Source organism: Anarrhichthys ocellatus, unplaced genomic scaffold (genome assembly GCF_004355925.1).
Source record: "Anarrhichthys ocellatus isolate YVR2014 unplaced genomic scaffold, GSC_Weel_1.0 scaffold1, whole genome shotgun sequence".
Taxonomy (NCBI): domain Eukaryota; kingdom Metazoa; phylum Chordata; class Actinopteri; order Perciformes; family Anarhichadidae; genus Anarrhichthys; species Anarrhichthys ocellatus.
Window position 1 is genome coordinate 10,227,986 of NW_022280031.1, and position 18,788 is coordinate 10,246,773.

The window sequence follows — 18,788 nt, forward strand, 5'->3', positions numbered from 1 at the left end:
ACACACACACACACACACACACACACACACACACACACACACACACACACACACATGTAGCCGCCAGCCATGTGCACACTGCAGGTGTTCCACTCTGCTTATTATTAAACCTCCAGTGGCCTCAACAGCAGACGTCGAGGGCTCCACTCAGCGCTGTGGATGGAATGCCAAGGCCCCTGCACGTGGTAGCGGAGTGTCCTTGAACACAGCGCAGTAGTTATGACCCACCACTTTGCCTGCTCTGCCTGTTATCATCAGCTCTGCAGGGGCCGCCGCGAAAAGTGCAAAAAAATTCAAGGCCTGAAACTGACCTGAATGTCTAAGATTCGGAATGATTATGAGGTTAGAAAAGCGTCCGAGCAACATCAAAGACAGACGCATGTGCATCCACGCATGCATGTGTCTGTGTGTTTGGTGTAATTTAAATTAAATTGTGCATACATGAGTTAAATGACATTTATATCAGTGTCACTCCATTATGTGAATACAAACAGAATGTCCAAAAAGTTGCAGCCTATTTTTTAGTTTTCTGAAAGCTTGGTAGGTGGTATATGTAGGGGGTAGACAAAATAATTGGAGCACTTGACAGTATATCCAAGTGTATAACGTTCCATGTGAAGTTATTTGAAGCCGTAATTTATGTCAATGTATTAGATTGCAGGTAATTGATGAAGAGGTTTCTGTAATTTTGTCCACCCAACATAGTTTTTTACTCAGAAAATAACTTTTCATTTATTTGTTCGACCTTGGTTTACACCATCTGTACAGAAAACGTATCCTAAATATTTTGTACTTTCACTGTAGGAGAACCTTTATATTTTCCTTGAGCGTGTAGCATAAACACACACACACACACACACACACACACACACACACACACACACACACACACACACATACAATACAAGAATATAAACACACAGGGGAGAGTTATGTATATTTTGATGAGCATGATTTTAGAACGCGTGGGTGTCTGGCTCAGGATGAGTCTTTCAGAATGAGAGAATTGTTCTGTTTGAGTTACAAAAAACAATACTCTCCCTTGTGTTTATACTATAATCAAAATGCCTGTCACTGCTTTTTCCTCTGCCGGAACCACTGGCTCTGCTGCGTCTGTGAGTGTGTGTGTGTGTGTTATATAGTTTGGACCGACCAGCTGTTGGATGCTCTGCTGTGCATATTAAATCTCTGGCTTTCACTTCGGACTGATCAGGGACCAGATGTATAGTCCTCTGCGGTTCATCTGCGTTTTAAAAGTCTCATCCAGAAGTTGCGGCTTCTGATAGTCATCTTTATTTTTAGCGAGCCAAACTGTGAGCTGAGCGCAGGTGGGAGGGTTGTGTGTGTGTGTGTGTGTGTATTAATGTTTGTGCATTTGACTGCTACAGGCATATGTGCTAGTGTATGTGTGTTGGCCTACTCAGACAGCTGCAGGGATAGAGAGCCAGAGGAATGACTTCTGGTTTGACACGTAGGCAACAAAACGGCAAATATTTGGGTCCAAAATGCATCATGAGCTGTCAAACATTCACATGCACAATTCACAGAAACAGAAAAAGTTATGTGCAATTTAAATTAAAAGTTTCAATAATTAAAGAAAAATGCTCCTCAAAAAAATGTCAGCAGCATCATTAAATTGTTTTTCTTTAACAATTGTTTTCTGTGAATCTCTAATGCTTAGGCAATATAAATCCATTAAAAGAGTAGCACTCCCCCACCAACAATTAAAACAACATAGAGAGGCACTTACTGAATGTACATCAATTTAATGGCTACTGGAGAAAAAATGCCGCCCACAAGTATTAAACGTAGAGTTTAATTTCATGAAAATGTAACTTTAAATGTTGTAAAAACCAGACGGATAAATGTAAGTTTCAAAAGTAACGTTTCTGTAAACAAAAAGCAAATGAGAAGAGCAGATTAGTGGACGCCCTGCACTTTGTTACATTACATGAGATAGAAAAGCTTTTGTCTGTCAATTTAAACATTCATTCACTCATTTATGTAATGAAAGTCATGTGACGGCCTGACACCCACAAACATACGTCCAACTCTGTCTTGCTGACTTCTTCTTCTCTCTGTGTGTCTTCCTTGAAGCATGGAAAGGCACACTGTACACTGTAATTAGGGTGAACTGAGAACGCTCCAGAAGAAATGTTTGCTTGTTAAAACACAAGAGGAGAAGTTGAAGGAGCTGTAGGGATTTTTCCACTTTCCGCTAAACAGAAGTGTTTGTTTGTTTGTACACACATTTTATAACCTCGACACACATCTCAAAGACTCTCAGTGGAGTTTTTTGCAGAAAAAATATGCTTCAGAATGAATCACAAGTATATTCAATGTCTTCTTACCTTCAAAGTGTCACGCTAATACAATGTTTAACATTTATGCTCATCGCTGTGTTTCTCCTCTCTGCAGAAAACCGACGAATGGAAAATTCTCTACACTCAAAGAAGAAATGTGTTCCTGCCTAACCAGATAATCCCCCATTTTTTAATCTCTCAAAAAACTTTTTTTTTCTCTTTCTCTGGACACGGGCTCGACTCATGAGGTGCATTTTTGCAGTTTGACTCCCAACAGTTCTGTGTTTGTGAAACACCGGTGAGGAGACATGACAGTCAAGTGCTGAACATTTTTAATGATGAAAACAAGTGAAAATACAAACAGCTGGCCTGCGTTGACAATGAAACAAAATGGCTGCTGGTTCGAGTGCCTTGTGGGTAACACCGTGATAACCGTCATCCATTTGACTCAACGCGTCGGATGACTCACTGCCAGACAGACATTATGATGACTAATGATGATGGCACAGTGATGGTTCGAGGGCGGTCACAGCCAATGAATGTTTACAGCCAAAATGCTAATAAGCTAATCGCTCTGGCTCTCAAAGCCCCATCTTGTGGGAAAAAGAGGAGCACGAGGAATCTGATGCAGATCTTCTACGTTGTTGTGCTGTAGTAAGCTGGATTGCTTTCTGTGTTTTTGGAGGTTTTTAAAGTGTATGTTTGTGAATTTGGTGTATGCACACTGTATTACTTTAACTCTGCTCATGCATTACACTTGGCTTTAATGAAAAATGCCCATGGGAAAATGTCTTAAACCACTGATTACAGTTCAGCCACGATTCCATTTGTTTTTTTCACTTCAGCTTTTCTGTTGTTAGTGAGCGTTGCAGAGAGTTGTATTTTAAAATGCAAGACAATCTGATCGATGTATGTTTTTTCCTGCCGCTTTACGAATCTTTGCAAACTTGCTGTGAGCGTTTTCACTGAATAATGCAAAAAAATTCAAATAAAAGCAGAAGGTTTCTTGTAAAGTCTATCAAAGTGATTCCAGCCGTGATATAGAGGATTCATTTGATCCTTCAAGTAGTCTAATTACTGTTTGATCATATTTCTTTTGTATTGTTTTGCATTTGCTTTTGATAATCTTTAATGTGTCAGTTCCTGTGGACAATAAAACTTTTCTTGATGCTGTATATGAGTGTCATATTTTAAGGACTAATGCCATACGTGTCAGCATTCAGTAGTAATTCAGATATGAGAGGAAGCTGTGGTGAATTTGCTCAAATTAAATGGTACAAGATTAACAAAGTTAAAATGAGCATGCCATAAGAAATACAAAAATGATCTTATTCAAATGTATTTAATTTACCTTTATTAAGGATTTTCTTTGGGGAATAAAAATAGTAATTAAGACAAAAGGTGACAAAAAAACAAAACAAAGTAATTATGTACACTGTACACAAACAAGTCAGAGAATACTGGACTTTGCCTGCAGTTTGAATCCAGTTTGTTAAGGCGACCTTTACAGGTCGCCTTAACACAGGCGGGTCAGCACGATTACATTACAGCCATTTAGCAGACACTTTTATCCAAAGCAACTTACAATTCAGATCCTATCACACCGTAGGCACAGCTACGGGAGCATCTTTGGGGTTAAGTGTCTTGCTCAAAGACACATCGACATGCGACTAGCGGAGCCGGGGATCGAACCGCCGATCGTCTGATTGAAGGACGGCCCTGCTCTCCACTTAGCCACAGTTGCCCACTTTAAGGCACACAGGCTGACAATTTGGTCTCTACGTACGCACAGGGTTAATTTTTTTTTAGATCAAATACAAAAATAAGTCATTTGCATGAATTAAGACAAAAGATAAGACATTCGATATGTCAGGTCACTGTCCCGAATGTTCTCATAAGACGACGCAAAGCTGCACTCAGACTGTCCTACATGATATGGAGCTGAGACTCACCGTCATTTGTTTTCACATTTTCACTACAAATATTTGACAGGTTTCGTGTTGCGTACACAATGCAACATAAAGAAAGAAAGAAAGAAAGAAAAAAGCAAATGTACTGCACTTAAAAAAGTATAATCCATAGCACCGTCATAATTGTGTTAGACATGCAAAGAGCACTTCAAAGACACAGAATATGAATGTATAAATCATTTTTCTTTGGAGAAATGAATTTGTTTATATATCCGTCCTGTGCTTCTGGTGCTGTTCAAAGTTTGGATAGAAAAAAAAGAAACATTCACAAACTCTTGAAAGTCTTTGAAGTTCTTTAAGCCATGCCAGTCCAGGAATGGCACATTGTTCTCATAAACTTTGGTTGCGCTTAACCTGTGTCCAATTGCACTGTGTGGATATTCAACTATCTCAGTATTATTGCTCCGTCCTACTGCTAAAATGTTGTCGTTTGGTCCGGAGAGCAAAACATCCCCGTCGCCGACAGTAAACAGAACGTTGCTACGTCAGCGACGGACGAAGGACACATCGGTTTGTCCTCATCATGAAAGAAATACAAGTTTCAAAGAAATTACAAGTACAGCAGGAATGTAAATCCACAGGTAGAAACACTGGTCTACTTAACAAACATTATCAAAGTTCAGATTTTAAGACCCAAGTCATTCTGATCCTGCCATCCTGAGGGCAATATAAGTGCACTTTGAGTGTGGGGCTGTCATTAAGGGTTTGGATTGGGTCTCATCCAAAGTGTGATTTGCATTGTCACATATACAATCATTTCTGAGTGGTCACGAGGCACTGAGGCATCATGGGTGATTTGTGTCTTTGCTGATGTGTAAATAATGTCTTTCTCCCCTGATGTTGATACTCCAATGACGAGAGTTATTAGCTCTTCATTGTGACTATTGCCACCGATAAAAACTACAGTATGTCTACACTTCTAAGATGCACTTCATAAAAGACGGCAGCGTCTTCTTTTATCTGCAGGGGAGCCCATACTGTAACTAGAGTCTTGCTGCAAGAACAGAATAAGACTATCTAAGACAATATGTGGACTTACAAAAAGATATGAAACATATGCATCTCAGACTTCACTGTAGCTTCACTCTTACTGGATTCTTAAACAACAACAAAAAAAAATCGTCTGACATTCGCAAAAATGAATGAATATTCAAATAATCTAAAAACATGAACAAACAGGATGTTTGATTGTCAACATGGCCGATGTGGCTGCGTCTCCTCTATCTCGTCCAGTTCACATTACAGAGCGGTGCAGTGCAAAACGATCAGAAGCCCCTCATCTGTTCCTTCATTGGATCTTTGTCACGTTCAGACAAATGACATCATCATAGTGGGACGCGGTTGATATCTCGGCGCGTCCTGTAGGGACGACTCCTTCCGCTCTTGAGTGATTGGCTCCGTAATGCCAGGAGACCTTTGACCCTGCCTTCAAGGTGACAACAGTCTGCGTGGTCTCTCGCAGGTGTTGTGGAAGTCATTTACAAGATGAATGTTTAAAGTCACAGAGCTGTGCTTTGTCAAGTGTGTGTTCCAACTACGCCATGTTATCAGCTCCCATTGCTACGGGGGAATGGAGATGCTTCAATAATCTGCCTCTAGTTGTCTTTCTTTTCATCTATTTCTCACTTCAGTGACAGATGTCCTCTTCAGGAAAAGCCCGTAGAGGCGTCACGAGGGTGTAAATTTTGCCCAGGTGAATGTTGTTCTCAGTGTGTGTTTGAATCAGAGTGGTCAGACTGCAGCCAGTAGGTTTGCAGTTCTTAGGAGTTTTTATGAGGCGATGAATACATTGGTTGAACTGAGGAGGACATCTGCTTCCAGTGATGGTCCAAAAGCATAGCTGTGTGTGTGTGTGTGTGTGTGTGTGTGCTTGTTTCCATCGAGACTTGGTTAAAGGCAGCTGTCAGGAGACTCTCACTCTTTTCTCCGTCAGTTTTTCTGGCTGTTTCCTTAATGAATGAGAGAAGTAGAAAGATTTTATGATAGATTAAGTTGTGTACCGTTGCTAAAGCAGAATATATTAAATAAGACGTCGTCCCTACTTGTCAGAGGCAAAAGCTCACATCGACAGCGAGGCGATGGCGCTGACGGCCTCGCTGTCCGAGTCTCGTCTCAGCCGCCGTCTCTGCGCCTGCAGGTAGGAGAGATCCACTGTGGAATCTTTCACACTTTGCCAGTACTCACCTGCAGGATGCAAGACGATGAAAAAGAGGGAGATGATGAAGGGAGGAGAAAGAGTGAAAGATTAATGACCTCAGTTCTTGGTATTCTGGTGTTGTTTTCATTCATAGTTCCTTGAGGTGAAGTGCCTGCACTGCATTATTTAAAAGCAGTACTTGGTGTTTGATCCGCCATTTGTAGCTGTTTGATCTGAATATAATTATTGGCTGTCATATAAACAGCCCGTGGTCTAAATATCCATGTTGATAACTTCAGAAATGTAAACTCCAATTCAATCTGTTCTCTCAGGGTCTCCGGGCCGGAGTCCTGTGACACACAGTGGAAGTAAAATCAATCAGTGTTTGCAAATGTGTTCGTCTAGGAGCACGTGTGTGTTCTGGTTGTGCATGCAACTCGCGTATATTTCACCCTGGGCCTAAATTATAGTCTTAACATTCTTGTGGCTTTGCAAATATTTTTAATTAATCTAATTTGGTTGGGATAACATTTGTGTGCAATCAGGAGGGGATGTTGCGAAGGTCGTGTGCCAGAGAAGTGTTTGAAGATAATTGGAGCCAGGGCGGCTGTGTGTGTGTGTGTGTGTCTGTGTGTGGGACGGCTGCATGGAGGGATGGGAGACAGGGATGTAAAGGAGGAGAGGTGGCCAGAGAGCAAGAGGGATGAGGAGATAAAGGGAGGAGAGTGCTAAGTGGAGAAATAAAGAGACCGCCGTTATAGAGCATGGGAATGAAAAAAGATACTGAACAGCTCGTAGAAATATAAACTGAATTATTTTTCTGTTAATTGTAACTGATGGAACTGATCATAAAACTAGAAAAATGTTCCCACAACGTGACAAATATTAAATTAATCATCATTTTTTTCAAAATTAAAATGTTTGTAATGTAAAATAAAATGATCGCAGCAGAAATGAAGTTACAAAGCAGAACATTTTATCTCCAAAACAAAAGGACATCTTTGGACATCCTGAAATGTTTCCTGTAATTTGTAAGTGTATTTGACCACGCCTCTTCTGTTGCTCTTATTGAGCTCTTTGTCATTATTGTGACGTCTCAAAAGTGTATGTGACATGTGGCTTGTAAACTGAAGCAGGTTATGACTGACTTTGGAGAGGGTCAATGAGAAATTAAAGGCAACTGAGACAGAAAATGGAGGCGAGAGTGAAGGAGAAATTGTGCAGGTTAGATAAAGAAAGATGGCAACAACTTTAGAGGAAAACAGAAAATTAGGTTTAGAAACAATTGTTTCGAAGTGTTTCCAATAATTGTAAAACTAGTAGAACTACTAGTAGAATAAAGGATCAGCACCAATGAGCGAAATATGGGCGGTCAATGATCCCCTAATTTACGCCATGGACCCCCCTGAAGACATCAATATCAGATTTTGTAGGGTCTCAAAATTAGCAAATTCTTTTATATTTATCTATTTTATGAAGAGTATTTTCATATTTGAATATGAAAGGTGAGGAGCAACACAGAAAACGCCACTGACAGTGACCACGCAGCTGGGGTAGTATGTAATGGTGCTGCTGCAGTAGTTCTTCAACTGTACAGTTAATATTGACAAAATAATCATTTCTGAACTCCGCTGTTCTGTTCCTCCTCCTCCAATCTGAGAAAACGAATTGATGTCCTTAAAGGGCCAGTGTGTAACATTTTTGGGATCTATTAGCAGATATAGAATATAATAATCATAACTATGTTTTCACTAGTGTATTAGCGTAGTAACAGCTCGTCCATTTGAAGTTAAATCCCAGCGTCCTGTCAGAAGATTTGAATAATTGATGAAGTTGTCCATGCTGTGCCAGATGCGCATAACATCACGCATGGTTTTCTTTGAGGCGTCAGTGTGTGTCTGTGCCATCGATTGGTCTGCTCAGGTGCAAATGCCAGTGAAAATAATTTACTGAAAATGTGTAGGGCATTTCTGCCTGCGCAATCTGCAGATGTTACATGTTTTTGATTATATATATATATATATATATATATATATATATATATATATATATATGTTTTTTTTAATATTTGTACATGTATTTAGTTACTTGTTATGCACCCCTACAGTTTTTGCATATACTGCTCAGCAGCCAGCTCAGAGCGTATTTGATTAGCCTACTGGTCAGGTTGTGAGTCTTGTGCAGCATTAACGTGTCAGGTCGGTTCAGGTCTGGAATTGATTTAGAGACAATTTGCTGGTAGATGGTCGGTTCTAATGCTGAGCAGCAGGTGAGCGGCAGGTTTTGCAAAACTGGAAACACGCAGGACTATGGACACATTTGTTAAAAATGTTTTTAATACAATTGTCGTTGTTTTGCTCTCTTGGCTTAAAGTCCAATGTGTATGTTAACATGTGGCTGATTTCTTTGTTAATGCACTAAGTACAAGTGTCAGTTCTCACCTTGGACCTGGACGACTTTCTGCAATGACTGGACAGCATTTTCACAAGGCTTCTGGTCCAACACGGACTGGGACAGGGGCTCCACCTGGGTCATGACAAATTAAGTGGTTAGAGGATGGAACATGCTGTATATCTCTACAGAAACACACACACACACACTGTACACGCACACATCTCACCTCCATGCCCAGCAAGGCGCTTACGCAGGCTTCAGAGGCATCACAGATGGCCTTGAGGTCATGTCCCCCCTCCAGAGCCATTACCACCCGACCCCCTGCCAGTGACATCAGCTGACGGGTCAGGAAACCAAAACCTGGTAGAGAAGATCATACAAACAAGCACATACACAGGTTGAATTAGATCATGAGTGGTCAAGGAGTTGTCCCCAGATATTGATTAAAGAGATTAAAGGATTCCTTCAGTGTTGGTGAAAGTTTATGTAATTTCCCATGCCAGCCTCGAACTCACAAAATTAACTTTAACGAACTTGGTGTCACCCACATGAGTTCAGAGCGGTGCTCTCTGCCTCGTACATGCCATTTCCTTCTATTCAGATGAGTGCTCATCATTTACAAATTTACATTTTATCTAAAAATAAAAAGATTTTAAGAAGTTTTTTTTCTTTTTCAAAACTCCTGCATTACGCAGTGCTTCTCACCTGATGCTAATGTCTTAATGTCTGGTTGTGGCTACCTTGTGATTGACAGGTCGGGAGTTTGTCTGGGAGTTCATAGTGTGTTTTCAGTTCATGAAAGTAAATTGTAACCTTTGTGGTCGCCTGGTTCGGTTGTACTTAGCTCCACCCGCTTGTGTCACTTCTGGTTGCAAAAAGCCAAAATGTTGAACTTACAAACGGCAGTCCGCCAACCAGTAGTGGACGTCACAGTGACAACATCCAGTTCTTATACACAGTCTATGTTATAAGTAAGTACGATGAAGTTCAGACCAAACTTTGTGTGACGTTAACACTGATTGATATCCCTGTCCATGTCTGTGTGTAAGAGTATGTTAGTGAGAATGTGAATGAGGGGATGATTGAGGCTTACACTTGGCTGTGACCTTGTAGCCTCCCAGTGACGACAAATGTCCCTCGACAGCATCAAAGCCAGCGGACACGAGCACCACATCAGGGGAAAACTCGTGGGCAATGGGCATCACCACGGCTCTGAGGAGGAAGAGAGGAAACAACATGCTGTAACCAAATTCTGCATCTTATGTTACATCCGTTCAAGCCCTGTGGCCTAGCTGAATTACATAGTACATTTAAGTAATCATCTTTTCAACAGGTGTTTATAGTTTGTGAAAAAACACTTGGAACAGCGTATACAATATAATAAGTAAGAGAGGAAGTCACTGAGGGAGTGATTTAACATCGTAATAGAATGAATACGATTTGTTTTTGTAATAAACTGAATATTAAGTTGCCTGTAAAGTAAAAAAAACAACAACATAAAAACTGAAATCACTGCAAAACCAAGGTGATTGATTTGCGACTGGAACAATTTACAACAAAATACTTTTTATTTTCCTGGATCGTTAACTGCAAACATTTACTTCATTGTAAAATCCATCCATTTGAAATTGATGGAAGATAAATTATCAAAGGCCATGTTCCAAACGCTTGATCTCTGTTCTCGATCCACTCCTGGTAAGTGGCCAACACTAGAAGGTGGGGTAGCTCCCAGGTGTGAATGTGTGCAACTGTTTAAATGTGAAGCAGAGCACTGCTGAAAAAAAAAGAAGCATGAGCGCTCGGCAAACCTTTACCAGACATATAAAGATTTTTTTTTAAAAAGGCTGAAGCAAAGCAAATGTAGGCAGGTGGCAAACGATGCAAAAAGTTTCTGTCTTTGCGAGTGACACCAGCATATCGAAATAAGACCCTTGACATATCTTGACTGAGACGCCCACATATTGTATGCTCTACTCAGGGGAGACCACTTTCCTCGCCTCTACGCTCTCCTCCTTACTTCCTCTCGTCTCCCGCTGCCAGTTATTTAGCAAGACCGTACGGCCCATGCCGCGTTTGATTCTCTCTCTCTCTCTCTCTCTCTCTCTCTCTCCCTCTCTCAGCGGCAGTTCAAAGGCGTTTGTGTGCGTCTGGTTCCTATTAGGAGCTCGTCCCTCTTCTCACGTCACTGACAGCCAGCCATCTGGGATCCATTGGGCCTAATTACGCCGCCTTTGGATTCCCTAACAATGCACCCCCCACTTCTTCTCTTCTGCTCTCCTCTCTTTCATAGTTTGTCATTCGTCAGTAGCCACCTAGAAATGCACATGTAATATGTGCATGCAGACATACGTGCTATGAACAGGGCAAAACATAGACATACCGATGCTTTCCCTTTAAAACTGGACGTTCCGTGCGTGTGCTGTGCTACCGGTGATTAAACTGACCTTAAATTCTGACCAGCCTTAGTAATCCTCCACACATACACTCACACGATGCCATGCCACTTAATCTCAACACAGCTGAGCTTTCTCTTGATTGTACTAGAGTCCCACCGCCACTCGCGACCACAATATTTCCCCCGTCACTAACACACGCCCGAAAAACAGAGACCCACATCATCAACAATCGCTAGTTTTCTGTTCCATCCTGAAGAAAAACATACAGAATGTGGAACATCCAAATTGAATTATAAAATGGGGACGAAACTAGATACTTAATTGCATAAAAATGAATTCATGATGCATTACATTTTGTCTGCATGCATTTATTTGCACTAGTTAATCCACAGAATGGTGGCAAACAAAGTCCACTGACAATCCTCTGTTCTGTTTCATGTATTTTGCTTCTTAAAAACTTGACTATCTTGTTGCAGCTTTTCCAAGTCCAAATGACATATTTACGATTATTGTGGAATTTGCTGCCATAATTAGATAGTTGACACTGACAGTAAATATGGGTTTGTTCCCTATGTTTGTTCCCTATGAGACAAAAGTCTTTGGAGGGATAGGCACCCCGGACATCACAGCTATATGGTATGAGCCTCAAACCACTGGACCACCAGAACACTCCTTCTCCACAGAGCTTTGATGCAGGGCAAAGTTTCTCTGGGTAACACACAACACGGTGCAGTACTACAGTGTGGTTAACTCAGGAAGTTTTACACATGAAAACACTTGCCATTTCCCTAACTGGATGAAAAATACCAAAACCAGACGCCTGCTCAGGAAGAGACCAGTTGTTTCTTAATTAGAATCCAGAGCTCCAGTAAACACTGGACTTAGTGTTTCCGAGCTTGCCTTTTGCCTCTATGGATTTTTACCAGTATGGCTTAGCTCATTAGCATCTTTCCTTTGACGAAGGGCCCACCCACTGTGTCTGCTGCATACAGAACCGTATAGAGCTCACATAATGTTTAATCATCTGGTGGCAAGCCAGCGTTCCTGACAGAATGTGTTATAGTGTATAACAGGACAGAAGTATATTCATTCAGGAAAAAATAGCTTGAATGAAATGAAAATTGTGGGGAGAGTGCCGGTTAGTTTCACCAACACAAGCTTTACGGCTTTGTGTTCAGCTAAACAATCAAAGGAAAGTGGCTTATATCACTGCAGAAACCATATCATCATACAAAGTGTGTAGACATTGATTACTGACTATTTATCTGAGGATATCAGGAATCAGATATCACACCTGCTTGAGATACTACAGGTAATCCATAGCAGTGAACGAGATCCAACTTTAAAGTATAGTCCCATGAATATACGCTCAAAAGTATGTCTCATGGCTGTTGCATTCCAGTGGGCTGCAACGACGATGAGGAAATATTGAGTTTTTGTTTGCCCTCCTGGCACACGCACTAATTTGTGTCAAAAATAAACAAAAAACATCCTGTTCCTCATGATTATAATATGCTTTTCTTGACATTCTGTAATTTTGTATCTGGTGTTTTTATTGGCTTAACTAGCTTCCCAACATCATGGTACTTCATTGAAAGCATGCATGAGGTGATGTGAATAACAACCATAACAGTGATGTAACTCACCACAGCAGTGTTACAAACTGAAGCTTGTGACATCCTATGTTATGCTTTTTCTAAATGATCGACAGTCAATAATGTCTGCAAGTATATCTAATTTGTAGCAAATGGGCTTGAACACGCAGAAACACCAGTACAGACCTTTAATTTTAGATAATAAATTGCAGAGTACTACAGTATGGAAATAAATATGACGTGGCTAATAGAGACAGGTTGAGGTCATTCTTTACCTGAATGCAGCCAGGTACTCTGCGTCACCCATGGGAGGGTTCAAACCACCTGTCCATCCTACGTTAACATTGAAGCCCTCGCCTGCACCTGCACCCACCTGGATGGAGGGAGAGAGAGAGAGAGAGGGGGGGAGAGAGAGTGAGACTAAGAAACAGAAAGAGTCTCTGTGAATGTCAAGAAAGTTAATGAGTCCCAGTGAAAGTTGAGAAACTGCGAGACGATGACAGATTTGTGTCAAATGTTTATAAAATAAGCACGCCTGTTCCAGAACATTGCATTGCACCAATCGAGGAAAAGTGACTAAGTCTGTTTAAGGCAACACCAGGGAGTGATTATGATTCCCAAATGAGGGACGGATGGCTATTAATTCGACACCCCTGCTGCTCCATTTTGATTTTGATACAATTTGTCAAATGACCTTATAAATCAAACCGAGCTACACCCGTTTATGATTCCCGAGCTTTAAGTTATAGCTATACTGGGAAATAGTTCACATTTGTAAATTGCTGTATGATCTCGTAAAATGTTCCATTTATATATTGACAATATATTACTTGAATATAACTGGAATGACTCCATATTCTGTTTTGTTGGATATGTACATTTAGTAGGTTTGTTTATATGACATGCCAAATAAAACTTAGTAAACTACTCTACACAACTCATTTATATTTTATGGCGTACTGTAAATGATTTCAGTGGATATTATATTTTCTGTATCAAGATTGACGTGTGCTTCCAAAATGCCAGGCAGAGTTGACCTCACATATTTGGGGCAAAGAGTGAACTGAGGCCCGGGTCCTGGAAAGAAAGTTTAAAGATTCCTGCCTTTTTCTTTGTAGTCCTGCTAGCAGCCATTTAGCTGTTCTCAAAGCCCTTCACTATCAGTCAATGTGTCAGTTTGAGGGCAGAATGAAGAGGGTGATTGACATACTCTTGGCAACAAGGCATGGTAATTTCCTTTGTGTGTGTGTGTGTGTGTATGGGTGTGAGAGGATGTTTGAAAGAATGCTTATGAGCATCGCAGAGCGTCTGTCTCCATTCTTCTCTCAGTGGACGGGATGTTCACAGGGAAAACTAAAAACACATGAGGCCTCCTGTCCTTTGCCAACTGGTAATGTACCCACATGCACGTGCATGTGCACAGAGAAACACACACATAGCTGCATACACACACACACACACACACACACACACACACACACACACACACACACACACACACTTCCTGCTATTGCTCCAAGTCTCTTGCACTCCTCTCTGTCCTTTTTCTCTCTTTCATGTTTCAAGGGTTCCTGGACTGGATTAGGCCGTCGCTGGTTTTCTGTGTGGTACTCGGCACTCTCTGTTATGGCTATGACATCACACTCTTACCCCATGGTGTGTTATATACCTACACGGGGGACAGCAAGACTCCAGAAGTTTACCACACAGCTCAACAGAGGTTGAGGGGCCACTTAAGGCGAAGCCACATCCAAGCCAGCAGAGCGTTTTATGTAGCGTCCCTCATCGGGGGACTTCATGGGAAAACATTGACTATTTCATCCTCATTATTGTGGGAGACGATGGGAGAGTAAGAGGAGGGGATGTGGGGGATTGAATGGGTTGTGAATGCCACCGTGGGTTGGGGTCAGTTCATCTGACTGGGATAGTCATCACACTTGGTTTCTGGTAACACCGCAGGCAGAATTCATAGGCATCTCAATTTCCTCTATGCAAACATAGGCATGCAATTCGACTGTACACATCCTGTTGTGAAGTTCTTACATCCAAAGCCCTGAAGTGTCTTCAATAAACTAGAACTAGGAAAATAAACCTACAGCAGATACACAAAATCAAAGTATGATGGGCTCACGGCGAGTTCACTGGATAAACATATTTACAGCATTTGGACATTTCATGTTGAACAAGTCAAAAAGTTGACAGTGGACAAATTAAACAAGCTAATATGAGCTATTTAATAATATTACAGATGCTCTCTTATAATTGAGGCTTTAAAATCATGTATATTATGAAGGGATGTATTGTTACAATCATTGTTCTTGTTTTGACAAGTATATGCTCAACACAAGGCTCTTGAGCTCCCTAATGTGCCACTGAAATCACATAGGTGGTATTATGATGAATTATGTGTTTTTAGGAGTCAAAGTACAATAATCTACTCGGATCATCTCTACAAAGAGAACCTGTGTTGTAAGTATAAATGTTTCTTGTGTGTTGTTCTGTTAAAGATAATCTAGGTACACATAAACACTCACAAACAATCAGACATTACTATGACAACAGAAACAAAGCAGAAAAACACATCACTGCCTGGGAAGGCGACCGACCTCACTGGGATGTCCACTACCAGGAAAGAAGTTGCCGTCATCGTAGCGATGCAGAGAGATGTACAACACGCTCGGGTCATTGTAGAAGGCTCCCTGGGTGCCGTTTCCATGGTGAACATCCTGGACAGTGATTGGATGACAGGTTAGGAAGTTGCCGTGGAACCAAATCAGACATATACACATAATTAAAACCATGATGGATTCACATATTTGTTCAAAACCATCCGAACAATCACAAAAGAGAACTTCATTGACTTTTTCTCTCGTTATGAAGCACACACAAACCAGCAGGGACTGTAAAACTTGCAAAGCTTTTCCCTGTCAACGGCATACGTGTTAAAAAAATCTTAAAACTTTCTGACGAAGCAGGTAGTAATCAATGTTTGACGCAGCAATATGTCAGAGAGCACGGTGTGTGTAAAGACATGGTACAGGCTTATATACACACACATGGCGAACAGACGACCGCCTTGCTGCGGATCAATATCTGCACATGTGTGTGTTTGTGAATGTGTGTGCATAAAACTGTGTGTGACTCTATGGCTGGCTACTGTAAGCATACAGTGCTTGGCAGTTCAGATCTCACATGGAGACCAGAGATAACGGTGCCTAAATTAAATAAATGATAAATAGAAGCGCTACTGTAGAGGGCTGCTCTGCTTCTGAGACCTCGTGTGTGTCCGCGATACCATTTGTGTGCCAGTGCATGTGTTTTCATCTCCTGTCCATGTGGGGACCAGAAGATGCTGGTCATGCGGTGGATCCTCACCCAGTCCACGATGAGGATCTTGCTGACGTTGTGTTTGTGTTGAAGCTGCTTGGCAGCGATGGCCACAGAGTTGAAGAAGCAGAAGCCCCTGTGGAGGAACAGACAGGAAGAGAGGCGGCCACATGTTTTAATCAGGACATCTTCAGCAAATTAATATCACAGAATCACCATATGGACCTTAGGAACCTCGTCTCCAGTTATGTGGCATCATGTGGTGGCTATTCAGTGCAGGTTGTGACAATCACAGCACTGACTCTAATGTGCAAGCCAGGCAAACATTTACTGCAAATATTGGAGAAACGAGGGTGTTTCAATTCAAGTTGTTTTGTATTTCACATTCCACTGCTGACAAACAATAATGGCTTTTCATATCATGCTGATATATTATGCTGAGTCTAAAATCTTGTACCACTGAGAAATGCAGAACCCACACATTTTGTGACAAACGGAAAACCAAGCATATCATAAAATTTACTCAACATTCCAAATGATAACAGCGTGAATTGCTGGAAATACGTGTGAGATGATTTCAGAGAAATTAACCCAGAACTTGGCGCAGCAGGTCCTTTAAACAGTACTGTCTACATTGAAGATATGCAAAAAAAAGTGTTGATGTCTGAAAAAACAATGGAGGAATGTTGGAAGTGGCAGTGTCAGCATGGGTCGTAAATTGTGAGTGCCTTTGTGTGTGTGTGTGTGTGTGTGTGGAAGGTATATCATAAATGATGTGGATATCTGCTCATCAAGAAAAGTCATGATCATCCCATAAATAACCAGTGACACGCACTGCTGAGCACACACACAGTCCCAGCTGAATGTGGTTACTTGGCTCATGTCTCCTATCAAAGAATGACACATAGCCACGCACACGAATACATACACATCCTGTGCAGTCACACACATGCACAGTTTCTTTTGAGGGGCTTTGCTCTGTGTCTTGAAAGTTTAAAAGAAACTGAGTGGAGGAGGTAGAATGCCTCGGGCATCAGTCAGGTAGCACACACACACACGCACACGCACATTAAGATAGAGAGACATACGCTCTCTCTCTCTCTCTTTCTTTCTTGCTCAGAAATGTAGCTGATCTGTAATAAATCCTTTGAAACACTTTGTAGAGACCTCCTGTGTGTGTGTGTGTGTGTGTGTGTGTGTGTGTGTGTGTGTGTGTGTGTGTGCTGCTGTACTTACAGAGGGGAGGAGTGGTTTGCATGGTGTCCAGGAGGCCTCACCACTGCAAAGCCATTCTGTGAGAAGAAAGCGAAAACTAACACCTTTCTGCTTTCAGGGGGCAACCATCACAGTTCACATCTTTAAGCTCTGTTCATTGCAGACAGCAGCTATCTACAGGAGAGGATTTACTAAAGCCACACTGTACTATTTATAATGGTTGTTTGTTTCCCAGCCTGTTACACAGCAGCTCTGAAATTCCTGAGAACAGACATAGGACTTGCTGATGAGGGAATTTGGTAACACAGACACACCTTCAGCTCTCCTTGTGCCACCTTCAGTGCCAGGTCTGTGACGCATCCTGCAGCAATACGGGAAGCTACTGACGTGTGAAGTTCATTCCAGATGGTATCAATGTCTACCTGTCAGTACAAAAATGATGAGACACATAAAGTTAGTTCAAAGGTCAGCCACCGTTGTTAATTGAAGATGCAATCATAAAAGCCTAATCAAAAATCTTATTTTTTTAACAACTAGTTTCAGATTTACTGGAATCTAGTCAGACCAGTGTGCAGAATTTTACCTGACGGTCTTACTGGAGATCGACAGTCAGCAGGTTTAACACATTTCATTTAATCCAGTTGACAGTTCTGTCTATGATGATCTAACGAACTGAAGTTCACTTTTGACAGCACTTCCTTTATTTTGAAATAATAAACAACATGAATAATTATTTTTATAGTGTATCCTTGTAGTGTATTGGTGACGGTTGACCTTAAACTTCTGTGGATGCTAACAATTGCTGAGAGATTTTTTGTCGCATCCACTTTCTCGCTGTTGCAGCTATTCTTTCTATAAACCCCGTCTTCTGTTTCAACATTACTCCATGTTTGAAAACTCACATTGGTGGTGTGCCGCGGTGGAACAATGAAATCAGAGGAATTTCTTTTATCACAGACTTTGCCATCTTGTTCCAATCACCCCTCTTCACCAGAGAGCACCAAGGTCCGGAAATCCAGGCAGATCAGTCGCCTTATCAACTAACACCCAGCCCCCTTCTTCTTTTCCTACCTCCTCTCCTCCCCTCTCCTCTCCTCCTCTCTTATCTGCCTCCTCTCTTGTTATTGTGCTTCACAACAGTTTCTCATGCGCATTTGCATCTGTGTTTTGCTACATCAGAAGACAAAACATCTTTTGGTCCTTTTATATCCTCTTCATTGTTTCTTCTCTCATGGTCCATTGACTGATCTTGTTTTTCATTCCATTTCCCCACATCCATTCCCTCTAAATAAAATCCGGTTTTACTGGCACGCACCCCTCCAAGCAACAGACTCTATGTGGTCCTTCTTTCTTCCCTTCTTCCTCTCTCTTTCTCTTCCACTTCTCACCTTTGTACAGCCTTTGAATTCTGACTGGGTTTTAAAGTTGTCTTAGCCAAAAACAATAGCATT

At 41.4% G+C, this 18,788-nt stretch overlaps 2 protein-coding genes across 5 annotated transcripts in view; one reads left to right on the plus strand and one right to left on the minus strand.

The window, feature by feature from the left end:
- Positions 1-3,490, plus strand: part of LOC116385308 (twist-related protein 2-like) — a 6,977-nt gene extending 3,487 nt beyond the window's left edge. Inside the window, exon 2 of the mRNA XM_031850634.1 lies at positions 2,419-3,490. The gene's annotated coding sequence lies outside the window, so the exon portion shown is untranslated. The remainder of the gene's footprint in view (positions 1-2,418) is intronic.
- A 485-nt stretch (positions 3,491-3,975) lies between these two features.
- LOC116381975 (histone deacetylase 7-like) overlaps positions 3,976-18,788 on the minus strand; it is a 45,623-nt gene continuing 30,810 nt past the window's right edge. For all 4 annotated transcript variants that reach the window (XM_031844590.1, XM_031844599.1, XM_031844573.1 and 1 more), the window contains 10 exons: positions 17,652-17,759; positions 17,359-17,414; positions 16,171-16,258; positions 15,402-15,521; positions 13,071-13,168; positions 9,898-10,016; positions 9,031-9,164; positions 8,852-8,936; positions 6,316-6,457; positions 3,976-6,222 (listed from right to left, as the gene is read on the minus strand). In XM_031844590.1, the coding sequence (XP_031700450.1) occupies positions 6,333-6,457; positions 8,852-8,936; positions 9,031-9,164; positions 9,898-10,016; positions 13,071-13,168; positions 15,402-15,521; positions 16,171-16,258; positions 17,359-17,414; positions 17,652-17,759 (933 nt within the window). In that variant the 3' untranslated portion in view covers positions 3,976-6,222; positions 6,316-6,332. The remainder of the gene's footprint in view (positions 6,223-6,315; positions 6,458-8,851; positions 8,937-9,030; positions 9,165-9,897; positions 10,017-13,070; positions 13,169-15,401; positions 15,522-16,170; positions 16,259-17,358; positions 17,415-17,651; positions 17,760-18,788) is intronic.